Genomic DNA, 24,349 nt, shown 5'->3' with positions numbered 1-24,349 from the left:
CCAACAGCAAATTTTTGGTCTTATGATATGATTCTACTGAGAGAATAATGGGAGAAGCAAATCTCCCATTTTTGATGGCCTTGCTGTCTGTAGAAAGTGTTCCAGGTGATGATCCAACATCCAAGCTAATTGATTCAGGCTTCAATATTACAATTGTTTGTGTACGTACATTCAGAGAAGTTGCAGAGCTTATCTCTGAGAATCTCCTGAAATAGGTGTACCAATATTCAAGAAGGATTCTTCTTTAGAGTCCAAGACCTGAGATGAATCCACAAGGCCCTTGCAGCCTCTCTATCTCGCTATACTTGTGAGCTATCAACTCGCTGAAGCGCCATTGATCCCTGCTTCTAAACCTTAGTCTGCATCAAATGACCGCTGCTTCTCAACCATTCCATTATTACCTGCACTGTTTCTGTTAGAGTTTCGCTCTTGTATATATTACACCTGAAGCGCCATATACTGCTTCAAATACAGAGAGCATGGTAGAGAATACAGAGAATAAAAAAGTGGGAAACTTCTCTATTATTTTCGACAACTATTTACAATATATACGAACACATCCAACTTTATATAGTTTTCCTAAAGACACGAAAGCAACCAACCATTGCAACTTCCTAATCTAACAAGTCACGGTTAACAACACATAACCCTTCGACTTTACAACACACTTATTACTATAATATAAAATAGCATAAGCCTAAACTCAATTATCATTAACAGTTTCATTAAACCAACACAGTGAGAATCTTTTTGCATGGTTACAAAAGACACAACTTCTTGATCATGTATGACTCAAAAGAAAGACGAACAAGTACCTATATATATATATATATATATATGACTAGAATTTGTACCCGCGCAAGCGCGGGATTTTAATTGAAATTTTTTTATATTAATATAAATTATTGAGCTCGAATATAATCATTCAAAGTTTTGAGGGTAAATCTTTATAAATATATATCATGTGGTATTATTAGGAAAAATAAACGATATTGATGACTACTTCAAGATCTTTTATCATTAAAAGAGTTTATTTCTTATTCATATTTCATTAAAGCATTTTTTAAAGGTTTTGATGTTAATTGATTGTTTATCTAATTGTATATATTATATACGATTAGATGTTGATACTAACATAACATTATTCTGTATTAATTTGAATATACGGAATCTCATGAATATTGCTTAGTGTAAAGGTAAAATATAATATCATATCGTTATAAAATCTTTACCGAGCTTGCTTTACCCATCGAAGTAATTGCAACGTACCATAAACGACCAATTCATGAATGTGTCTATCTTATCCCACTTTCCATGATTATATTACCAAACTGTTAAACCTGACTTGGAATCTAATAATCTATTTAATAATGTATATCATTTATTTTTCTACAAACTCTTTCGTTTCACACAGTTAATGAGATGTTAGAGATTTTAATTTAGTCATGTTTAATTGTGTATTATTATCTTTTCAAGTTTTACTAATTTATTTTCAAACACTTTTAACTATAATTCTTTCGTCATTATTGATGATGCACTCGTTTTGACATCTATTTTTCCCACCTTCTATTGGCTCACATATAACACATATTAGACTATAAAATAATTTTCAAGACAAATTATAACTATTTTCTCTTTAATTACTATCTTCCAATACTTAAATTTGGATTAGAAGCATTTGATTCAATTTATGAAATATCAAATTTGTTTTCCTTTTTGATCATGTTATAAAATAATATTTCACTTTTAATTTTATTTTCCTGTTTAAAATTTATAAATACAATTACCTAATTTTTTTTATCCTACCATGATTTTATATTTTACTTCCATTCTAAAACTCAATAATACACAATTACATTTAAAAAAATTATTTTACCAGAAGTTTTTTTTTACTTCTATTCTAAAACTCAATAATACACAATTACAGAATTTTTTTTATTCTACCATAAATTTAAAATTTACTTCCATTCTAAAACTCAATAATACATTTTAAATTTTAAATTATGATCAGTTTAATAGAAAATTTTAATTATATTATTACCACTAATAAAAATTTATAGTATTGTTTTCTTATTTTAACATTTTATTTATTTTACATAATTATTTTTTATTTAAACTTTCTATTAATTATAATTAACATAAATATGCACTAAATGTCAGGTGGATGTTTTTATTAAATATGCACTAAATGTTAGGTGGATGTTGGTACTAAGATAACAACATCTAATTTCGAGAACATTAGTGATGTGATTGAAGATGATGACAAAGAAAATAAAATGAACAATCAAAGATAACATAAAGACAACATAAACCAAAAACCAAAAACATCTCTATTTTGGTGAATGGTTTGTCATATTCATTGAAACAAGATTCCTTTTCTTTTCTTTGCCTCTTTATAATGATGTGAGTGAAGGATCGATGTATTATATTAGGATATTAGAGCCATTCGGGTCCACGGTAGTTTGCATATCCCCACTTCCACCTTCAAGCAACTCTGCGACCTTGTTGGCTCATGCCACGTGAGGCTCCATCCCCTGAATCCCTCTCGCTGCCCTGAATCCCTCTCGCTGCCCTGAATCCCTATCGTTAAAAAGGCGGTTTGAGCAATTTTTAATTCATTTTATTTGAATTTGTTTATTTACTTTTCCAATTTAGATTCGCATGTTCTAAAATTGATTTTTCCTTTCCTCTATTTTGAATTTTGTTTTTCTTCTAATATAATTTGTTGCAAAATCTTGTCCAATTTTTTCTTAAAATTATGTCTATTACTCTTATAGGAGGAGCATAACCGACTTCATGAAGGAAAAAAAAAAGTATAATAGGCTTTTGCCTTTTATACAATGGGTCTATTAACTAATATAATAAACTTTTATAGTATTGATATAGTATGGTATGAAAGGGCTCGATCCTTTGTGTCACTGCATCAAATCATAATATTCCTTATAATAAGCACAAATTAAAAAGCGAATCAGATATACATATCTAAAAATAAAGCTCCTGTTTCCTTTAAATTCTCTAATGCTTCACATGGAAATAAGAGATGTGACGACAATGTCATATTCTTATATTTATCTACATGACTTTTGGCTTAAGACACACAGTCAAGTTACAAATTGACAATATAGTCCCACCTCAAGTCATTCAGTGCATCGGTACATACTACTTTTTTAGCTCACAATAAGGCTTGTAAAAGAAGTTCCTTGTAAAATCCAAGAAGCTTAATTAGCTAACAGTAATAAGTGGTATAAAATGACTATAAATTCAACTCCCACATAACGTTTATCCTTCACCAAGTTTGCCCAGAGGCATGAAAATCCGCAAAGCCATGGTGGTCATCAGGTTTTGCACCAAGCCAATCCGAATTATATCTACCAAAACAAAACAAAAAGATATGTATTTTTTCACTAAAAACATAATAATGATGGATCATGTATGTATACATGTTTTCTTTAAATGATTCCATCTAACTTTATCCAAAATCCGCAGCTTGAATTTGGCGCAAGTTTTTGTCTTTTGGTGCATTGTTGAATGTACTTTTTAATTCTCTTGATCAAATGTTATGCTTTTTTATTAAGTGTGTATTTCTTTTTTTTGTTTATGATTTATAATATATAGTTGGAATCAATATTTACTATTTTCGGTTTCCAGTGACAAACTCTCTAGGATTGAAGGACGAAAACTAACATCATCCAAGTGACTTTGTGATGAAGAGGCTCCTCAAGTGACTAACATTCCGCAGTTCTGGGTTTAGCTGATGTAATCCCATGAAACTTGACACCAAACATGCAATAATCTCCAATAAGCTTGCCTTTTTTCTCAAGATTAGCGAGAGATGTTCATCTTAACTTATATTTTCTATTAATTATCTATTAGGATCCCATATTTTTTTATGTCTCTGTTTTGGCCCCAATCTTTATAGAAGCAGAAAAAACATCAATCATGTTAAAATTACATTACTTGTAAAAAGTTTGAACTAGTGATGCCAAGCTTAATGATATATAATGTTTTTTTTTAATAGTTTTTAATCATGATATATGTGTGTTTTTTCAGTCTTTTGATTTGCTTTTAGGTTCTTTTTGAGTCTTTGCAGGGTCATATGCAATTTAGGATGATTTGGAGCTTAATAGAGAGTTTTGGAGCATTATTGGAGACATTTTTTTTGTCAAACAGTTTCCATTGAATTAAAACCTCATATGAGGTGAGTTCATACAACAAGGTACAAGATAAGCAAAGGGAAATACAGATAAGAGCTCCATGAGTTTTTCAACTTTACCAAGGTTAACAATATTTGAAAAATCTGTTGGAGCCAGAACGGATTCGTCTTTGAAGCCAAGCTTCACAAGATCCTCGACCAGCGAGTGGTCACAAGTGGCTCTAGCGGATAACGCAGTCGAGCTTGAAGAAGAATGCTCCTTGGGGGAAACACTTAAGAGGCTTCTCGCCAACTTGAGAGGGCTAACAAAAATAAGGACAAAGTCCTTTAGACTTTTAGGATCAAGCCTCATGTTTTTAGAAGAAGCTACAACTGGGATTCGTGGGTGATGGGTGTCAAACCGTAACAAAGCAGGTGGGTCCTCTCTCGCATGAAGCTCATGGCCATGGAGGTTAAGGAAATCAACACAAATCTTGTAGCCGGTTTGACCCTGAGATATGAGATCAGACCCAAGCGTTCTATCTATTGGAGACATTTTTGGTGTTGAGGCTAAATCATAAGAACTGATTTTCTACGTCGGCCGATATTCAAGAGATAACCCAATATTTGTTTCCAGAAAATTTTCAAACAGAAGAGCTAGTTTTCTACATCGGCCAATAATCCCGAGATAGCCCGATAGTTGTGTCCAAAAAGTTTTCAAACAGACGAGATGGTTTTCACATCAGCCGATATTGCTGAGGAGTGAGCGATGTTTGGTTCCAAAATTTTTTTAAAGGATTTTTTTAATTTCTGAAGATTCAAAAGCTGCCCCAAAGTTCCTCCTATTTACAATATTAGTCCCTAGCAATTTTTAAAATATAAGTAGGCGTTTTATGCTTTAGAAAAGAGACGATTATGTTTTTTCTTAGTTTTTTGCTGCACTTGAGACTTTTATTGAGACATATTTTGGGATTCTTGAGATCCATCCTCTTTGACAATTTGGAGAAGATTTCTAAATCCTTTTCTTGTTTATTTCGTTAATCTACTATGTCTTCTTCATCTCTTTGTGTTGTTCAATTTTAATATGTGTGAGTAGTCTCTTTATTGGGTTTTAGGGTTTTAATTACGGATTCAATGCTTTGATGTTTTGATTGTTATTTGGAGTTCTCAATCTTTTGGTTCTTTGATTCATATGCTCTTAATGCTAGAATAAGACTGATCACCTTATTCTAGATTTTAGGTTTTTCTGTGCATCAAAAATGTTTGATAGAATGTCTGAACTAATATGAATTGAGAAATATATTTTTAGCATATGAAATTTGATGTTAGGACGCATTGTGAACTCATTGTGAACTTAATGAACTTGATTGTAATGTGAAATTGGCTAGGAGGTTACAAATGAAAGTTTAGCAAACTAATAGTCAAATTTTGTTTCTAATGCCTTGAAAGAGGGTTAGTCTATTATTGTGTTCATGTTCTAGAATGGTTCTTAATTATTGAATTCCATATTTCATTTTCTCATTAGTCATTAGTCATTGATCTCTGAAATATCCTATGGTCCAATGTATTAATCCCATAAGTTAAACCGTTTCATTTATTGCATTTTTATTTACAATTTCTGAAACCAAACAAACAAAAATTCGTTCGCTTTAAGTATTTATAAGTTTCACAAATCTTTAGTGTACCATTGGTCATTGTGGATTCGACTCCGCATATACTGCCTCACGATTAAATGTATCGGATAATTACTTGAGCAATCAAGTCGGCGTCGCTGCCGGGGACCAATTGTGTTACCTAGAGATTTAGGATTAGTTTATAGTCTAGAGCATTTTTAAAAAATTACAGTTGCTAACTATTGCTTTTACTCTCTTTTTGGTGTTTCAGGTATATGACCCGTAGTGCAGGCTCTTCTCACCTAGAGAAGTGTCAGGAGGACTTGGGCAAGTTTGAGAGAAAAAATAAGATGATGAAAAGACCAAGCACCAGTTCAAGCTCCTATGAGCACCACTTCTACGTCTTCTTCTGGAGACAATGAGATGAAGTTGATGATGCGGCAGATTCTTGAAGGTCAGGTAAAGAATGTCGCTGACATCATTGTTAAGGTGGATAACGTGTACCACGATCTCAATGGGAAGTTTACGTCATTGTATTATATATATACAAATAATTTTGGCAGAAAAATGATACAAATATAATATATAATACATAACATTGGATTTTGGCAGGAAAATTATAAGATGATGATGATGACATCATACTATTGACTATGATATATATGTTGATATGATGATGGTGATGTTAATATGATTATGAAGGTATGATGATGATGATAGTATGACAATGTTGTTGATGATGATGATGATGATAGTTACACGATGGTAGTATGATGATGATGATGTTGATATGATGATGGTAGGATGATGATAGTATGATGATATTGGTAGTATGATGATAATGATAGTATGATGATGTTGATGATATTATGTTGATAATGAAAAAATTGATGGGTTATTGGTTAACTCATAAACCCATTATAACCAAACTAATTTGACTCATGAACTCATTTAATCATCAACTCATTTTACCCAATAATTCATTAGGGTCAAAATTTTCAACTCATTAAGGTTCGTGAATTGAGTTGAATTGAGTTGACTCATTAATCTTGACCAATTTTAACACTGCTAGATTTAATAATAGCTATTTCTATTTTTTATTTTTATTATTTGCAAACAATTTATATATTTTATAAAATAAAAATAAAAAACAAGATTTATTTAGTTTTTACTTTTTTTATATTAACTATGATTAATTATATGTGATCATAAAAAATAAATATAAATAAAGTGAAATATGAAATAAAATTGGTGGAAAAAAATAATTTTATTAAATAAAACTATTGTAAAGCATAAAAATATTAAAAAGAAAAAGAGAGAAAATAAAGTGGAATGTTAAAAAGAAAAAAAAAGTTGATGTTAAAATTTTAGAACTAATGTACAAAAATTCTCAATTTAAAAATCAAAAAGCAAAAGAAATTTTTATGCGGTTTGTGAGTAAAGTAGTAAACAACAGAATCAGGTGACACGTGGTCATTCCAATCGTTAAATCTACGCAAAAAGTGAAATTTTGAGTCGCAAGATTTTGATGATATTTTTTCTGTCGTCTTGTCTCTCTCTCTCTCTCTCTCTCTATCGAACACCTTGGCTCACTTTAGCAACCACCACCGACCTGTTCACATCCATTGATGAGATTGAAGAACTAAGAAGAAGAAGCAAAAGCTTCTCTCGGATCTCTCTGTTTCCTCATCCCTCACCGATCTGTATGTTTTCTTCTTCTTCTTCTTCCTCTATCCAGATTTCTCACCAATCGTTCGTGTTTAGTTTAGTTTCGCTGCATCTAAAGCTTTGATTTGAGAGATGTGTGTTCCTCCCACGATTTCGAATTTTTTGTTGTAATTTGAATCCTACTCAGTGAAATCAGGCGATCTAAGTCTTAGAGGTGACGTATGTGGGGACTGCAACGAGAGACATCCTCGATGTACAAGAGAACGTCGTCGAGAGATTACTCTCCGATGCTTGACGTCGAAGATAGTTCAGGTACATGCATCGTTTTCGTAGAAATTAGCAACTTGTTTGGTTTTTGAAGTTTTTTTAGCTAAATCATCCAATTTCGGAATCTGTGCCTCTTCAGGTGTGTTAGAGAATGAGGTGAACAGTGAATTGGAAACTACGAATCCTTCATGGAAGTGTTCTCTCCCGCATGTCCTTGTAGCTACGATTTCGTCGTTTCTATTTGGTTACCACTTAGGGTTCGTCTCTGATTGTTTTTTACTCTTTTTTTTCTTCTTCTTGAAGTTCAACATTGTTAGTTACAGAATTGTATGTTGCTACAGAGTTGTGAATGAGCCACTTGAAAGCATTTCGTCTGACCTTGGTTTTAGTGGTGACACATTAGCAGAAGGTATTCATTACTTTTAACATTTACATGGTAAATAATCACTACGTTTACTACTTTTTTAGAAGTTATGTTTGCTTCATTTGTGAAGGATTGGTGGTTAGTGTTTGTCTTGGTGGTGCATTTATCGGATCTTTGTTCAGTGGTGGAGTTGCTGATGGCCTTGGAAGGCGGAGAGCCTTTCAGCTCTGTGCTTTGCCTATGATTTTTGGTGCTTTTGTTAGGTAACTTCATAATTTCCTCTGAGCTCTTCTTATGAAACTGTTGCCAGACTTTGAGCTTATCTCCTAGGTAGATCTTGTTGTGATTCCTGGCTAGTGTTCTTTAAGTTAGACTTGCGTATTGGTCATGCAAAAGCTATTTTAATCAAGACAAGGCAATGTTATCAGGCTTGTAACCAGGGGTTCTTACCATCTCTCAAGCCTCCTCTATCTATTCTGATGGCACTTAGTCATGTATACTCTAAAGTAGCCTTTATTCCAGTGTTATGATCCTTCCGCAAGAGTTGGCGTTGTTTCCATTAGTGGATTTCTTTCTTAGTAGCTAATGGTAAAATGTGTTTCTTTCAGTGGAGTTAGCAACAGTTTAGCTGTCATGCTTTTGGGAAGATTCTTGGTTGGGACTGGCATGGGTCTTGGGCCACCTGTGGCAGCACTTTACGTGACAGAGGTATATCAATGCACGCTGATTATGGATCTTACTCTGTACCAAGTTTGGAGCCACTTGCCTTCTTATGCAAATTTCCCAAATTTTAAGTAGGTATCACCAGCTTTTGTTAGGGGAACATATGGAAGCTTCATACAAATAGCTACATGTCTAGGACTGATGGCAGCCCTGTTTATAGGGATCCCAGTCCATAACATCCCTGGTTGGTAAGAAAGTATTATCTTTTATAGAATCTATCATTATCCTTAGCAGAACTTTTTGTACGATTCTCTAAAGCAAAACAAGTTTGATCATCTAAGCTGTTATGATACTCAGGTGGCGTGTCTGTTTCTGGCTATCAATGATACCTGCTGCAGTACTCGCTCTGGGAATGTTTCTCTGTGCTGAGTCTCCCCAGTGGCTATTTAAGGTCAGCTTTATTTATAATCATCACGTAGACTTGTGGACTCTACACGACTGTTGTGTCGTTGTTGAGTCTAAACACTGCACTTTCGTTTACACTAGTGCTCCACTTTTCTTTCCTATGTTGATTGAAAGGCTCATCATCTTATGCAGCAAGGGAAGATAGCTGAAGCCGAAGCTGAGTTTGAGAGGCTGCTCGGAGGGTCTCATGTGAAAACAGCAATGTCAGAATTACACAAACTAGACCTAGACAGAACAGATGAACCAGATGTCGTGAGCATCTCAGAGCTGTTATATGGTCGGCATTCAAGAGGTATATAACTTTTTTTTGTTTTCCAAGAATGTAACTGCAAACATGTATGTTGATTGTTGCGTCTAATTGTTTCCTGTATAGTACTTTGTTATTCACTTGTTCCTTTTGCAGTTGTTTTTATTGGATCAACCCTGTTTGCTTTGCAACAGCTATCTGGTATAAATGCTGTTTTTTATTTCTCTTCTACCGTTTTCAAAAGTGCCGGAGTACCATCGGATCTGGGCAACATCTTTGTTGGGGTTTCAAACCTCTTGGGTACGTACAATAACCTTCTCCTCCAGTGTTGTCTTTATTTTTCCTTTTGTCTTTTTAATTATATGGATCTTGGATTGTAACACTCTTCTGATTTTCAGGATCCGTAATCGCAATGGTGTTGATGGATAAAGTAGGGAGAAAGCTTCTTCTTCTTTGGAGTTTTATTGGCATGGTGTGTCGTACAGTTCTTTCAAAATTTTCTTATTCATCAAATATGATTTAATCGTGTATCAAATTAATCGTTTTGATGTGTATAGGCAGTAGCAATGGCACTTCAAGTTGGTGCTACAAGTTCTTACTTACCACATTTTTCGGCGTTGTGTTTATCCGTCGGTGGCACTCTTGTGTAAGTGTTTGTTGAAACTGAAGTATGTTTTTCCATTTTTTTTTTTTTGCAACTAAAAACAATTGTGATTTTTGATACAGATTTGTGCTAACATTCGCCTTAGGAGCTGGTCCAGTACCAGGTTTACTCCTCCCTGAAATCTTCCCAAGTCGAATTAGAGCAAAAGCTATGGCTTTCTGCATGTCTGTGCACTGGGTAATAATAATAATAATAAACTCGTCGATTCGTATCATCCCACGGATTGTGTTTTGGTTGCTTAACCTTGTTGGTTCTTGTTGGACAGGTGATAAATTTCTTTGTGGGTTTACTCTTTCTGAGGTTGCTTGAGCAGCTTGGTCCTCGGCTACTATACTCAATGTTCTCTACGTTCTGTTTAATGGCGGTGATGTTCGTGAAGCGGAACGTGATTGAAACCAAAGGCAAAACACTTCAAGAGATTGAGATCTCTCTGCTTGCCAAACCATGAATGTATTTTCACACTCTCCCTACGTCTGTTGTATAATCAAATAAAGATTGGGTTCTCCGTAGAGTTGTATGAAATATTAAATTTCACGTAAACGAATCAACAGTGTCAAGATTTGAACTATTCTTAATTTTCTCAATATAAAAATGGTAACATGGGAATGGCTGAACCAGTGGTTTGAACTTGGCTGACTTTGCTTTTCTGGCTCAATTTGCTTAAATATACGAAAACACATCGACTAGGCTGAATTAAAACAAAAAAAAACTTATTTAAGTGTACAACAACAAAAATATAAGCATACATCCAAACTAAAGTGAATTTCATTCATAGTAAATTTCTCTATAATTAATTTTTGGGTTTCCATGCCAAATTTCTCTACGTGAGACTGAGAAGTGAGAACAAATATGGCTTTGTCATTTTTTTTCTCCTTCTCACAGAACCACCATACAAAAAGAAAAAGCAAAAAAAGGCAATAATAATCTGCCAACCACTCATTCCGATTAAAGAAATGTCAAAAATAAACACAAGTCAAAATCAAACTTAGAAATTTTCAAATATATATAAAGCATGTTTCACCAGAAACAAAATCATCAAACAATTTAAAAACATCTATGATTTCTTACTGTCCCAAGCCAACATAACTGTAAATAAATAAAACAAAAAAAAAAAGTTACGAAAAAATGCTAGAGTCAAGGAGGCTCATATGGGTATTATCCATCATTGTATTGGTGGCAGCCGTTTCCAAGGTAGTCTCAGAGGTAGACAACGATTCAATTGACGATGATCGTACCTCATTAGAAGGCATGACGACGCCCAAACGTGAAGTCATCGAAGTAGACCCATCAAAAACTAAACGCAGAGAACAGAAAGATAAAGCACCCGCGGCGGGTGGACCTGAGATGAATTGGCCTGGACAATGGGAGTTGTTCATGAAGAATTCTGGTGTATCAGCCATGCACGCGATCTTGATGCCGTTGATCAATAAAGTCCAGTTTTACGATGCAACCATTTGGAGAATTTCACAAGTCAAGCTGCCTCCTGGCGTACCTTGCCATGTTTTCGACCAAAAGGCTAACAAAGTTGATTGTTTTGCTCACTCTGTCCTCGTCGATATCAACACCGGAACCATCAGGCCTCTCGCGGTATAACATCATTACTATATTTAGCTAAAACACACAGAAATATATAGAGTGATCACTTTTCATACACATTGCACAATACGTACACATGTCTAAATATAAGCGTGATTATATTTAGTCATGGTTTTGGTCTGATCTGATCTGATGGATTTAATGGTTATAACATGACAGCTAACAACAGACACATGGTGTTCGTCTGGAGGTTTAACCGTAAACGGGACATTGGTAAGCACAGGAGGATTCCAAGGAGGAGCAAACACGGCAAGGTACCTTTCCACGTGTGAAAACTGTGTATGGATTGAATACCCACAGGCACTGGCTGCAAGGAGATGGTACTCAACACAAGCCACTCTCCCCGATGGTACTTTCATCGTTGTTGGGGGCCGTGACGCTCTCAACTACGAGTATATCCTTCCCGAGGGACAACACAACAAGAAACTCTATGACTCGCAGCTTCTTAGACAAACAGATGATCCAGAAGAAAACAATCTATACCCATTTGTTTGGCTCAACACTGATGGTAACCTTTTCATTTTCGCCAACAACCGATCCATTCTACTTAGCCCGAAAACAAACAAAGTGCTCAAAGAGTTCCCTCAACTCCCTGGTGGTACTCGTAACTACCCTGGCTCTGCCTCCTCGGCTCTTCTCCCCATCCTTCTCTACGTCCAAAACCCGGCTGTCATCCCCGCTGATGTACTCATTTGTGGTGGCGCAAAGCAAGACGCTTTCTTCCTTGCTCAGAACAAGAAGATTTACAATCCGGCGTTGAAGGATTGTGCAAGGATAAGCATCAATAGTGCTAACCCTGAATGGAAAACAGAGATGATGCCAATGTCACGAGTGATGAGTGATACCGTGCTCCTTCCTAATGGAGAAGTCTTTATTGTTAATGGTGCAAAACTTGGATCCTCCGGTTGGAACTTAGCCAATGAACCAAACTTTTCGCCAATCTTGTATTCCCCTGACAAACCTTTAGGCAAACGTTTCAAAGAGCTCGCGCCTTCCACTATCCCTCGTATGTACCATTCCATCGCAATCGCTCTCCCTGACGGTAAAGTTCTTGTCGGTGGAAGCAACACCAACGACGGATACCAATACAACGTTGAGTACCCAACCGAGCTCCGCATTGAGAAATTCTCACCACCTTACCTTGACCCAGCTCTTGCCATTATGAGGCCAAGAATCATCAACACCGCAACACCAAAACAGATCAAGTATGGACAAATGTTTGACGTCAACATCGAGCTCAAACAACAAAACGTGCCAAAGGAAAATGTCATGCTGACAATGTTGGCACCACCGTTTACAACACATAGTGTATCAATGAACATGAGGCTGCTCATGTTGGGTATAAAAGATGTCAAGAACGTTGGTGGTGATAACTACAAGATCGAAGCCGTTGCTCCTCCTAGTGGAAACGTTGCTCCTCCTGGTTACTATGTTCTCTCTGCCGTCTACAATGGTGTCCCCAGTGTTGGAGAATGGATTCAAATCGTTTAATTTTGATTTTTTGATTTTGTGTGTACATAATAATGCTGAACGGTTCAGCCTGAACCGATTTTTGAAACGTTACTATTATCATCCTCTCACCTATAAAATGGTTGTAAAGCAATTTTTGTACTTATATAAATGGATTTATTCTTTGATTCTTTTAATTAATTATCATATTTTTTTTAAGGGCAATTGACAAAAATGACACCATTTTTAGATTTTCTTCCACAATTAACACATGTTTTCAAATGTTCCAAAACTAGTACAAATTTATATATCCTTAATTTTGGAATAAACCTAAATTATTAATAAAATTTAAGTTTATTTTGTTTTTTCTCAGCCTCCACCAACACGATTCATCCCGTATCCAGATCTCAATTTGAACACCACCTACGAATCCATCACTGGACACGAAAAGGTTTTGAAACCATTAATTCCGAATAGTGAAGAAATCCCTGAGATTTTTTAACGATGGAGAGAATCGTGTTGTGATTTACATGACGTCGTTGTGGCGTGCGGCGGACGATGGAGTCGTGTACTACCGTGAGAGCTGCGATTGAGAACTTTGGCATGGTGGTATGTGAGAGAGATGTGTCAATGGATGGGGATTCAAAGAAGAGCTTCAAAGTCTAATGGCTCGAGAAAGAGACAATGGTGGTGATGTTTCGCCTGCAGCAGGGGTGTTGTGGTCAAGGGTTTTTGTGAAAGAGAAATACATTGGTGGAGGAGAGGAAGTGATGAGTTTTGTGGAAGAAAGTTTCTTCCTAGAAAAACCATTGTTGCAGTTTGAAATTTGCTTTTCAGACTATGAAAGAGAATCCTCTTCTAGGTCCTTCTTTTTTAATGTGGGTAACCATAAATATCTCATCTTTTCCTATTCCCAGAAAGATTCCAAATTTTTAACTTTGGCCGTTCAATTTGTGTGTTTCTTAGTTTTGAAATTGTTCAAATTTGTGATGGGTTCTTTTGAACAAAGCTACTCTTTTCTAACTCTTTGGGGATGAGTTAAAAATTTACGAGTGTGTGAGTGTGTTTTTTATACAAGATTGGAGAAGATGTGGGTTTTAGATGTATCAATGGTGGTTCATAAACACCATGTGTGGCGTTTGTTTACTTGTGATGTTGTAGTAGTCAAGATGGGGGCTTTAGATATATCAAATGATGTATGGTGTTTGTTTTCATTGGGATTTTGGATAATAAAGCTAATTTGGATGGTTTTCACCATAAAACACACTCAAGAAGGTGTTGTATTAAATATTTGGATTGGTAGCTACATCTTCATCGGTAAGCATATAAAAATATTCTCAATCAAACATTTAAGAAGGATTACAAGAAATTTAGAAATGATTTCTTAAATTTAAGGAAGACTTTCATTAAAAGGAAAAAAAAAACAAAAAGAAGGAGCATACACGCCACCATATTGAGTTTTGTAGATAGCTCGCATAATCCCTTCTTATGTTCTTGTAATTTGAAAAATCAGCACCCAACATCCATCGTCCAACACTCCTCGGAAATTTAGGAAGGAATCCACGAAATTCAGGAAATATTTCTTGAACTTCAGGATGACCTTCATAAAAAGCGAATGATGTTTGCTATGATTGTAAAAGCGACATTATTAGTTGAATTAAGGTTGTAATAGATACAAATCCTAACTTATACCTAATGTTTTGTAATGTTATAGTTTTCAGATGTGATTTAGTTTTGATTTTGTTGTTGTTGTTGTTTCTTCTGTTCAAAGTTCTCTGTTTTATTGTCTTGTTGGTAAAATTAGTGATTGTTGTTAATTTGCTGGAACATTAGAACCATTTCAGTTTCAACTCGTGACTGAAAATGGTCAATATTCTTCATCCCAATGCATGTTAACGGAAGCAGGAAATTGGAGTCACCACCATGATGGAGACTTTGAAAATCCTCCAACTTATTGTTATGTAGTATTAGTATCTCTTATGTTCATAGCATTAGATTTGTTTTAAGTGCTATTAACAAGGATCTTTACTTTGTTTTTCCTTCTTATTTAAGTCTATGTATTTTTTAGAATCATTTCTGATTTCTTGCAACTTGAAAACCCATCATCCAACAACACTTTCCACGAAAATTAAGAAGGATTTTACGAAATTCAGGAAAGCGTCATTAAACTTTAGGATGACCTTCATAAAAAAATTAGAACTTAAGGATGACCTTCCTAAAAAGTCTGGATATTGTTAAATGATATCATTACCTCTCACTAATAGAGTAATCTTTCACATATTGAGGCAAAACACCGAAAAACACATTTATTTAAATTTTAGGAAGGATTCAATAATATTTAGGAAGGATTCAATAATATTTAGGAAGAAAACCTTAAACTTCATGATAGCCTTCATAAAATAATTAGGAAAACACAAAATCAAATTTTAAAACTTTCATATATAGATAAAATATCATGATGTGCACAAAATAAAATCAAATATCACTCACCAAATGGAGTAATATGTGATACATAATGGCAAAACATAAATTAGAAGATCCAAAAACTCATTTATTTATATTTAGGAACGATTTCACGATGTCTAGGAAGACGTTCTTGAAATTTAGGAAGATTTTCCTAAATATTCAGAAACCCCAAAAATGACGATGATCATAACCAGAAGATCCTCCCCCGCTGTACTCCGCATCATCAACACTACTAGCCAACTCCATCATCGACAAAGTAGAAGCCGAAGAAGCCGAAGACATCGACATCGAAGACGAAGAGAAACTTTCGAACTCTTTACCAACTGCTTTGTTATCAATGACATTATATCAAACACTTGGTATGCAACAACTTTGGTGTCCACATAGGAGAGAGTAGCACTCAAATACACATTTCAGCTTCAAGATTACTTATGATTTTCCATTTCATTCGCAGTTCAGATTCCAATACCCAACAATTCAAGCCACCACTCATAATCAGATTTCATTCATTATCCAATAGTTCCCAACAATTTCAATACCCAAACATTGGTTTAGCTCTGAGACCACCACTCTTAATCAAACGTACATATCGTAGAAGAATTTCTTATGGAATCTCAAAGAAGGTTCTGGCTGAGAACAGAGTAACAAGGACCTCGCATCTCCGTTACATGGTAACGACGTGGCTTCTCCGACCGATCTTCGTTTTCCTCAAAATTTTTCCATCTTTGTTCTTTTTTTTTTCTTCTTCTTCCATCGTCGTTCCTCCTTAGCTTCTTCTTCCATCTTCGTTCTGCTTCTTCTTCTTCATCTTCTTCCAATAATCATCAGATCAGACTGACTGCAAATTAGTCTAATTTTTCAATTAAAAGCCATAAGAATCACGTCAGAAATCTCAAAATCTAAGATCAAATTTGATACATGAAGAAGAAGAAGAAGAAGATCAGAAGCTTCACTTCAAGCATCATTGGAAGCTTTATGTAAGCTTTCAAAATTGTAAGTAACAAAATAATAATTAATTTTATTATTTTAAAAAAAATCATAATAATGCGAGTTTTGGAATATTTGAACTTATGTGTGCTAACTTTGGAAGAAAAACATAAATTAGTGCTATTTTAGGGTATTTCTCTTTTTTTTTAATAATTGTTTTATGATTGAGAATTTGAGATAACAAATTTAAGTAAATTATTAAAGATTTGTGACTTCACTTATAGAAGGTAGCAGTTTTTTAAAAATAAAAATAAGAAAAATATTTAACAAAAATATATGACAAAAAATCGCAATGATTGTTGATATTTATTTCGATTGTTATTATTATATATACTAAAAAACTTGAGTAAAATATACTTCTAAACATATTGTGGTTATATTTCTACAATCTTACTACAAAAAATGGTTTTTATCTTACTATATAATGTTATGACATTTTTTTTTCTCAACACAAATTCCTATTTTTGTTAATTAAAACTTAAATTAAAAATACTATTATTTAAATAATTAAATATTTTTCATTATTATAAAAATAATATAGATAACTTCTCGTTTCCGGCTACTTGAATAAATCGCATTATCTCGCATAATAAAAAATAGAATTATAATTTACATGTTTTAGAAACATAAATATCAGGAAAATAAATTCTCAATTCCATTCGATAATAACAAAATAAAATTCATAAAATTATAATATATCGCCTATTACAAACACCAACTGATTAATTAAATAGCATATGTAGTTTAACTAATTTGTTTTTTTTTCTAGGCATCATTTAATTAAGCAAAATACCTTAAAATAAAGTCGAAATATTACGAGGATCGTCCATTTTTTTTAAAAATTATTTATTATCACTTTTTATTTTATTTATAAATCTCCAAAAAAAATAATAATAATAATAAAAAAGCTTTATCTCTACCGTTGTCGTCACTTCCTCTCCGACGGAGGAAAAGTACCCACCGCTTGAAGAAGAAGAAGAAGAAGATTCATAAACAAACACACAGAGCTTTGACTCTCGAGGAATAAGAAGACGGTGAGGATCATTCCCATGGCGGCGTCCTCAATCCGACCTTCCCTCGGCTGCTTCTCCTCTTCATCTCCTCGCTTCCCCGTTTCTTACCTCTCCAGAAATCTCTCTCGCACTCTCCGTAATCATCTCTCCCCTCCATCTCCAGTTATATATAGATAGAATCCGGAATCAATCAATCAATCACTGTTCAATTGATTAGTGAATTCTCCAGCTAGGGTTCTGAATTAGGCTGATTTTGGATATTATCTGGTTTCGGAATCAACATCCATTGATTAGTTTATCAATTCTTGTTTTTGAATTTTGTTGCAGATGTACCTCAATCACAGCTTTTTGGTTTAAATTCTCATAAGCTTTTGAGAAGAAGTGTAAACTGTTTAGGAGTGGCTGAGTCTGGTAAAGCAGCTCAAGCTAGCACAGCTACTAGTCAAGATGATCTTCTCAGCTTTGTTAAAAATGACAAGAGAAGAATGCTTCATGTTGTTTATCGCGTTGGCGATTTGGACAGGACGATTAAGTACATAAGTCTTGACTTTATTGTGAATTTTTTTTGGATTTGATCTTTTAATCTTTGGGAAGTTTTCTGAAGATTCATGTAATCATCTAATATTGCTGCAGATTCTACACTGAATGTCTTGGAATGAAGCTTCTACGCAAGCGTGATATACCTGAAGAAAAATATACTAATGCTTTCCTTGGTTATGGACCTGAAGATTCACACTTCGTCATTGAGCTCACTTATAGTAAGTCATATATGTTGATCATTTAGCTCCAATTAGCCTAAGACTATGCATTTTATATAAAGATGGTTTGGCTTGCCCTTTTTAATGCAAGTTTGTTTACAGATTATGGAGTTGACAAGTATGACGTCGGGGCTGGTTTTGGTCACTTTGGTATTGCTGTTGACGATGTGAGCTTCTACAATCTATTCGAAATTTATGTCCTTTCTTTGATGTGTCTGGATTTTGCTCTTTCCACCACATGGTTTTATTTCTAAGAAGTGAGCTTTCTTTGCAAACAGGTGGCGAAAACTGTAGAGCTTGTTAAAGCCAAAGGGGGCAAAGTATCCCGGGAGCCTGGTCCTGTCAAAGGTGGCAAAACTGTAATCGCATTCATTGAAGATCCTGATGGTTACAAATTTGAACTCTTGGAAAGAGGTCCTACACCAGAACCTCTTTGCCAAGTTATGCTCCGTGTTGGTGATCTCGATAGGGCCATAAAGTTCTATGAGAAGGTGAGTTGTCCTATGAAATTGTTTTGAGATATGATAGTTTATAGCCTGAACAGCATATATTTCATCTGATTGATTTTCTATTTCTTTTATCAGAATGCGTACTTATCCTCTATATGTGAATGCTTTCTTTATAGGCTTTTGGAATGGAACTTCTGCGAACAAGAGACAACCCAGAGTACAAGGTAACTTGCACTGCCTCAAATCTAATTCTTATTACCCACGCGGCCTTAAATTTCCGTTGTCTATATGTTGCTACATGCAAAACCTGCTACTAGTGTTTGTTCGATCGGTTTGATTTAGTCTTTTATATAAAACTCACTTACCGTAAGTGGTTATTTACAGTACACGATAGCTATGATGGGATATGGTCCAGAAGATAAATTTCCTGTCCTAGAGCTGACATATAACTATGGTGTTACAGAATACGATAAAGGAAATGCTTATGCTCAGGTAAGAGAAACATTTGACATACAATTCGTGTAAATTCCTTTTCAACTGGACGGTTGCCATAGTTTTAACTTGTTTGCCTGTAATTTATTACCGTCAGATTGCAATAGGGACGGATGATGTGTACAAAACTGCAGAAGCTATAAAACTCTTTGGGGGGAAAATCACGAGGGAACCTGGTCCCTTACCAGGTATAAGCACGAAGATCACCGCGTGTCTGGATCCTGATGGTTGGAAATCGGTAAGATATTGGTGTGTTGAGATAGATTCATATTTGATGGAAAGAGCTCTGAATTTTCGCGTTTTGAGTTTGCGACTTTCGGCTTTGTAGGTGTTTGTGGACAACATTGACTTTCTCAAGGAACTGGAGTGAGAGGAAGAATGGAGAAAGGAGAACAGAGGCATCAAATGCATGACAATGGCTTCTGAGGGAGACAACAGGGGAGGCCTTTGTTTGTGTGTTACATCAGTTTGGGGTTTGATATAATATCTCTCAGTGGTGAGTATATTGTTTCAAAGTGAATGATTTGTTCTTCAGAATCTAGTGTAGTTGTTTTACAGGATTAAACCCCATGATTGCGTCTTTGTATATTAGTTCCACTTAACATCAATTGCCATTAAATAAGATGATAAGTGGATTGATAAAAAAGTAAAAGCGATCTATCCAAACTTACAACAATACACAATGCGTATTGGCTCTTGGGGACATGTGAAAAGTGAAAACATAGCACGTGTAAAACTAATCTAATCATAGAATTTTAATTTTTTATCCCCCAAATCTTATGCGGTTATGCGTAGTCGAAGGATCCTTACGTTAAAAGAACACCCACTTGAAAAAATGTAATTCCTTCATTTTGCTTGATTATGGGATATTATTAACAAGGGAAGCTACAAAAATGTATTGTATAAGTTCATGGATAGATTAACTGGCGCTAGATTTAGTTATACAAAACATTTGTGAATTACAGTTAGTGAAACCAATAAAATTACCTTAAGACAAGATAAAAGGGACATTGAATGATGTTATACAAAAGTGAATTATTTGTTCTTTTTCAGAATCTAGTGTAGTCATTTTACCGGACAAACCCTATGTTGCGTCTTTGTATATTACTAGTTTCCACTTAACTATTAATTGTCATTAAATAAGATAATGAGTGAACGATAAACAAGAATTTTGGTTTTTATCCGAACTTACAACAATAAAAACTTATACAACGCACATTATCTCTTTAGAAACATGTAAACATAGAACATATATAAAAAAGAGAAAGAAAAGAAGAAGAAAACATACATTAAACATTGTTTTGGAGTAATATATTTGTGAATTAGATAACTTTTTACGTAACCAAAAACTTACCTTAAACAAGGCAAGTATTAAAACATCGCGACATCGTATATTAGAAGACTAAAAGATTGGTTTCAGAGGATTGTATACGTCATCGTATAGATCTTTTTAGAACTAATTAATCTAAGGCTCTAAGCAACACAAAATTAAAACATCCCAAACGACGTTGTGTAAATAAATATATTCGACGTTGTTTTGCATTTTCCCATTGTTTTGTCATCTAGGTTAACATTTTGTTATTATAAAAGGATCCAATACTATCTTTTTTATGTCTTCATCATATCCGCCGTATTTTTATGCTTACAAAAACTTAGCAAAAACATAGCTTAAAAAAGTTTGGGATTATACAAACGCATCAATGAAGAAACCTCTTATTTGATTCAATTCTTTTGCAGAAGGTATGTGCTAATAAGACATAGTTTAGGATCTTTTACATTCAAATGATTTAACTGTTTTTTTTTAAAATTATTTGCATTACTTTTTGGTTTTCTTATTACTGAATACTCTTTGATTATCTATTTATCTTATTAGTTTGATAGCTTGATGTTTTTGTTTTGACTCATGAATTTTCAATGAAAAGATAAATAAATTCATCAAAATTTAATATAAAACATCTTCCAAATAAAAAAAAAATCATTAGATAAACAATTCGAGATCATCTGTAATGGTGGAAAAATTATTCGAGATCTAACACAATATGATTAGAAAGATGATATACGAAACTTCCGGATATGGATCCAAATATTATTATTTTTGAGAAACATAATATTCAGATCCAACTTGGATCTACTTCCAGTTTATTTTTCTTAAAACATATATATATATATATATATATATATATATAATTTTTAAGATTTTCTTGTGCCTTCCAAAAGATAAGATTTTTTTTTAATTATAACCCTGATAAATCTGTTAAGTTTTAAAATTATTATAAAAATATATATAATTCGATGAAAAATTTAATATAATTTATTTACCAATAATTTTAAATTTTAAAAAGAGGGAAACATATATTCAAAAGTCTTACAGATTTCTTTTGTTGTTCAATTTTATGGTAATGATCTTATTGTTCAAGAATTTGGGATCTATAGAAACAACTTTTTCTGTAATTAAAATAAATAGCCATGATAAAATAGAAAAATAAATTTTGGCTAGAAATTTATATAATATGATGGTTAAATTACAAAAGTGTAAATTATTTGTTTGGATTGTATAATATGATGGTTGATTAATAAAAAAAAAATCTTTAGAAGAAGGGAAAACATCTAAAACACCATTAGGTTTGTTACATAATTTGACCAAAAATTTGTGTTACATGAATTAATAGATTTTGCATAATCGAAAGATTCTTTGTTAATTTATTACTCTACTATCCTATTATAGAAGTCAAAGAAAAATTAAATTTTCTTCATTTTACAATTTTAATACGGGGAATTGGGCTCTATAACAAAAAAAAATACTATAATTTAAAAACTAACCATACAATACTAATTGTGTGTCAATATAATTCTTTCCCGCTTCACTTTAGGGGAAGAATCTCAGCTGATATGCTCAAATTGTAATACCCTAATGGTACTAACAGCCTTGCAGTTGTAATATTCTAGGGGTCGAATCCACAGAGATTCTAGATCACAGAATAGACTTATTAATCTTTTAATTATGCTAAATCAAAATATTAATTTAAAAACAATGCAGAAACAGAATTAAAAAGTGTTGTAAATTCAGGAATTAAAAACGCTAGGTCTAGGGAAATTCTCAGGAATTTATGAAATATTAAATCAATCAATAAATTAGGATTCAAGCAATTAGGATCAGATCTAGAACTCTAAACTCTTCTGTAAAATAAATCAGTTCTCACTGCAAATATTATCTAAATTTAAAACCAGAAAAGCCAAATCTCTTTGCAAAATTCTAGGTAATAAATCAGCTTTAAAAGCAAGTTTAGATTGTTCACAAAATTACTAAATCAAATCTCTTTGCAGAAAGTAATTTTGCTCATCAAAAGGTTTTATCAGGAAAATCAATTATATTCTCATATCAATTTATTTTCCTAGGTATTAATTCTAGGTGATCAATCAAGAATTAATATGAAGAACAACCTAAGATGAAGATCTAGAAAGATAAAAAATCCTAAAAATAACAGATCTAGTAAATCATAAAAACCCTATGAAAAACCCTGAACCTAACAAGAGATCTACTCAGACATGTTTAATGAAACATAAGCCATGGATAAAATAGATATCATTAAATTCAAAAGAGAAGAACAAAGGAGTTTAGAAAAGCTTCTCTCAAAAGGTGACAGAAAAATAAAACTTGAAAAATAACTTAGGTCTAAAACAATGACCCAAAAAAAATCCTATTTATATTCCTAAAAACGTCCAGGGACTAATGATGCAAATATGGAAGATTTTGGGGCAACTTTGTAAATCTTCAAAACTGGTGAGAAAACTTCTGATTCTTCTGCTGGATGATGCATCGATCGACACCATTACTTGCATCAACCGATGCAAGTCTCTGAACTTGTCTCCCAACTTCACAGCTTAGCCTTAATGCTTGAATGTGCTCCAAATCCTCCTATTTAGTTCCATTACGCTCTCATCCATGCTAAATCCTATAAAGACTCAAAAGACTCTAAAAATATCAAAAAGATTCTATAAATAAGACTTATATCATGGCTAAAAACACCTAAAAACAATGATATATCATCAGCACAAGGACTCGTTACTCCAAGGCAATACTAAAGACAACTTGTATGTGTGGCCGGTGACAACGTCTCATATTATGGCTCTTTACGCATCACCAACTCCAAAAACGACACTTTTCTTGGCATGCTTATCTTGGTCACCCATCTTTTTGTATGTTAAACTTGTCGTACTCCTCCAAACAGTTTTCTTGTTCTGATTGCTTATTTAATAAAACAAACAAATTGCATTTTGCTAATTCATCGATTACATCTACAAAAACCCTGCAATACCTCTTCTATGATGTTTGGACTTCTCCCATACTCTCCATAAACAACTACAAATACTATCTTGTTTTGGTGCATCACTATACTGACTACACTTGGATGTATCCTCTCAAACATAAATCAGATGTCAAAGACATTTTTCACAACGTTTAAAGAACTAGTACAAAATCGTTTTCAAGAGAAGATTCAGACCCTGATCGGGTTTCGGTTAATTACTGAGCCGAGCTTTTCCGACTTGATTGGATTAATTATTCTTTGATTTAAATCGATTTAATAGAATAATGTTAAACCCAATCTCCTACATCTCATCCCTAACACTTGTCAAACAGTTATATTTATACATAGTTACAAATATTAAAATCAATTTGATACTTCTTTAACAAAAAAATTCACAGATTAGTCATCGATTATTCACATGTAAAGTGTGATTTATCGTATAAATATATTTCTTTTATTAAGATAAATCAGTCGATTTATAAAATACCTAACTTTTTGTTTTCAGTATCGGAATCTAACATTGTATGTAATAAGGCTTTTTAGGTTTTAATGCTTACTTAAAATTAAGATCTTTAATAATTTAAAAATATATATAAATAAATTACAACTATATCTTTTTTTGTTCTTTGAGTTTATCTTCTCAGAAAATAGTTACCACTAGGCTTTTGGATTTACATGAAACTAGAAAGAATTCCTAGTTCGAGAGTCGGTAGGAGAAGCCAATGTCTATGTATATATATTGGAGGCAG

The 24,349-nt window shown here is 33.5% G+C and overlaps 3 protein-coding genes across 8 annotated transcripts; all 3 read left to right on the top strand.

The window, feature by feature from the left end:
* The first annotated feature begins 7,197 nt into the window (after window positions 1–7,197).
* LOC104701331 (putative plastidic glucose transporter 2) lies at window positions 7,198–10,689 on the top strand. 6 transcript variants are annotated; one of them, XM_019227662.2, is made up of 14 exons: window positions 7,198–7,448; window positions 7,601–7,725; window positions 7,820–7,937; window positions 8,022–8,089; window positions 8,175–8,307; window positions 8,653–8,752; window positions 8,843–8,955; window positions 9,065–9,158; window positions 9,305–9,464; window positions 9,576–9,719; window positions 9,818–9,891; window positions 9,977–10,065; window positions 10,146–10,260; window positions 10,349–10,689. In XM_019227662.2, exons 2-14 carry the CDS (start codon window positions 7,635–7,637, stop codon window positions 10,529–10,531), a joined length of 1,482 nt encoding a protein of 493 aa, XP_019083207.2. In that variant the 5' UTR covers window positions 7,198–7,448; window positions 7,601–7,634; the 3' UTR covers window positions 10,532–10,689. The 6 variants fall into 6 exon arrangements, 2 of the variants coding, with proteins under 2 accessions (XP_019083207.2, XP_019083208.2); XR_015562118.1 differs by having other exon boundaries at window positions 7,230–7,448; window positions 9,614–9,719; XR_015562119.1 differs by having other exon boundaries at window positions 7,248–7,448; window positions 9,664–9,719.
* Window positions 10,690–11,114: 425 nt separating this feature from the next.
* Window positions 11,115–13,325, top strand: LOC104701330 (aldehyde oxidase GLOX1-like). The gene is made up of 2 exons (XM_087458902.1): window positions 11,115–11,670; window positions 11,839–13,325. The coding sequence occupies exons 1-2, from the start codon at window positions 11,209–11,211 to the stop codon at window positions 13,168–13,170; spliced, it is 1,794 nt and encodes a 597-aa protein (XP_087315028.1). The 5' UTR covers window positions 11,115–11,208; the 3' UTR covers window positions 13,171–13,325.
* A 3,959-nt stretch (window positions 13,326–17,284) lies between these two features.
* LOC104701329 (putative lactoylglutathione lyase, chloroplastic) lies at window positions 17,285–19,939 on the top strand. The gene is made up of 9 exons (XM_010416995.3): window positions 17,285–17,730; window positions 17,922–18,126; window positions 18,228–18,352; window positions 18,455–18,519; window positions 18,631–18,843; window positions 18,978–19,025; window positions 19,186–19,293; window positions 19,391–19,531; window positions 19,622–19,939. Exons 1-9 carry the CDS (start codon window positions 17,631–17,633, stop codon window positions 19,661–19,663), a joined length of 1,047 nt encoding a protein of 348 aa, XP_010415297.1. The 5' UTR covers window positions 17,285–17,630; the 3' UTR covers window positions 19,664–19,939.
* The last annotated feature ends 4,410 nt before the right edge of the window (window positions 19,940–24,349 follow it).

Source organism: Camelina sativa, chromosome 7 (genome assembly GCF_030686135.1).
Source record: "Camelina sativa cultivar CO46 ecotype springtype chromosome 7, ASM3068613v1".
Classification (NCBI taxonomy): Eukaryota; Viridiplantae; Streptophyta; class Magnoliopsida; order Brassicales; family Brassicaceae; genus Camelina; species Camelina sativa.
Note: the sequence above shows the minus strand (reverse complement) of the source record. Positions and strands in the feature narration are given on the sequence as shown.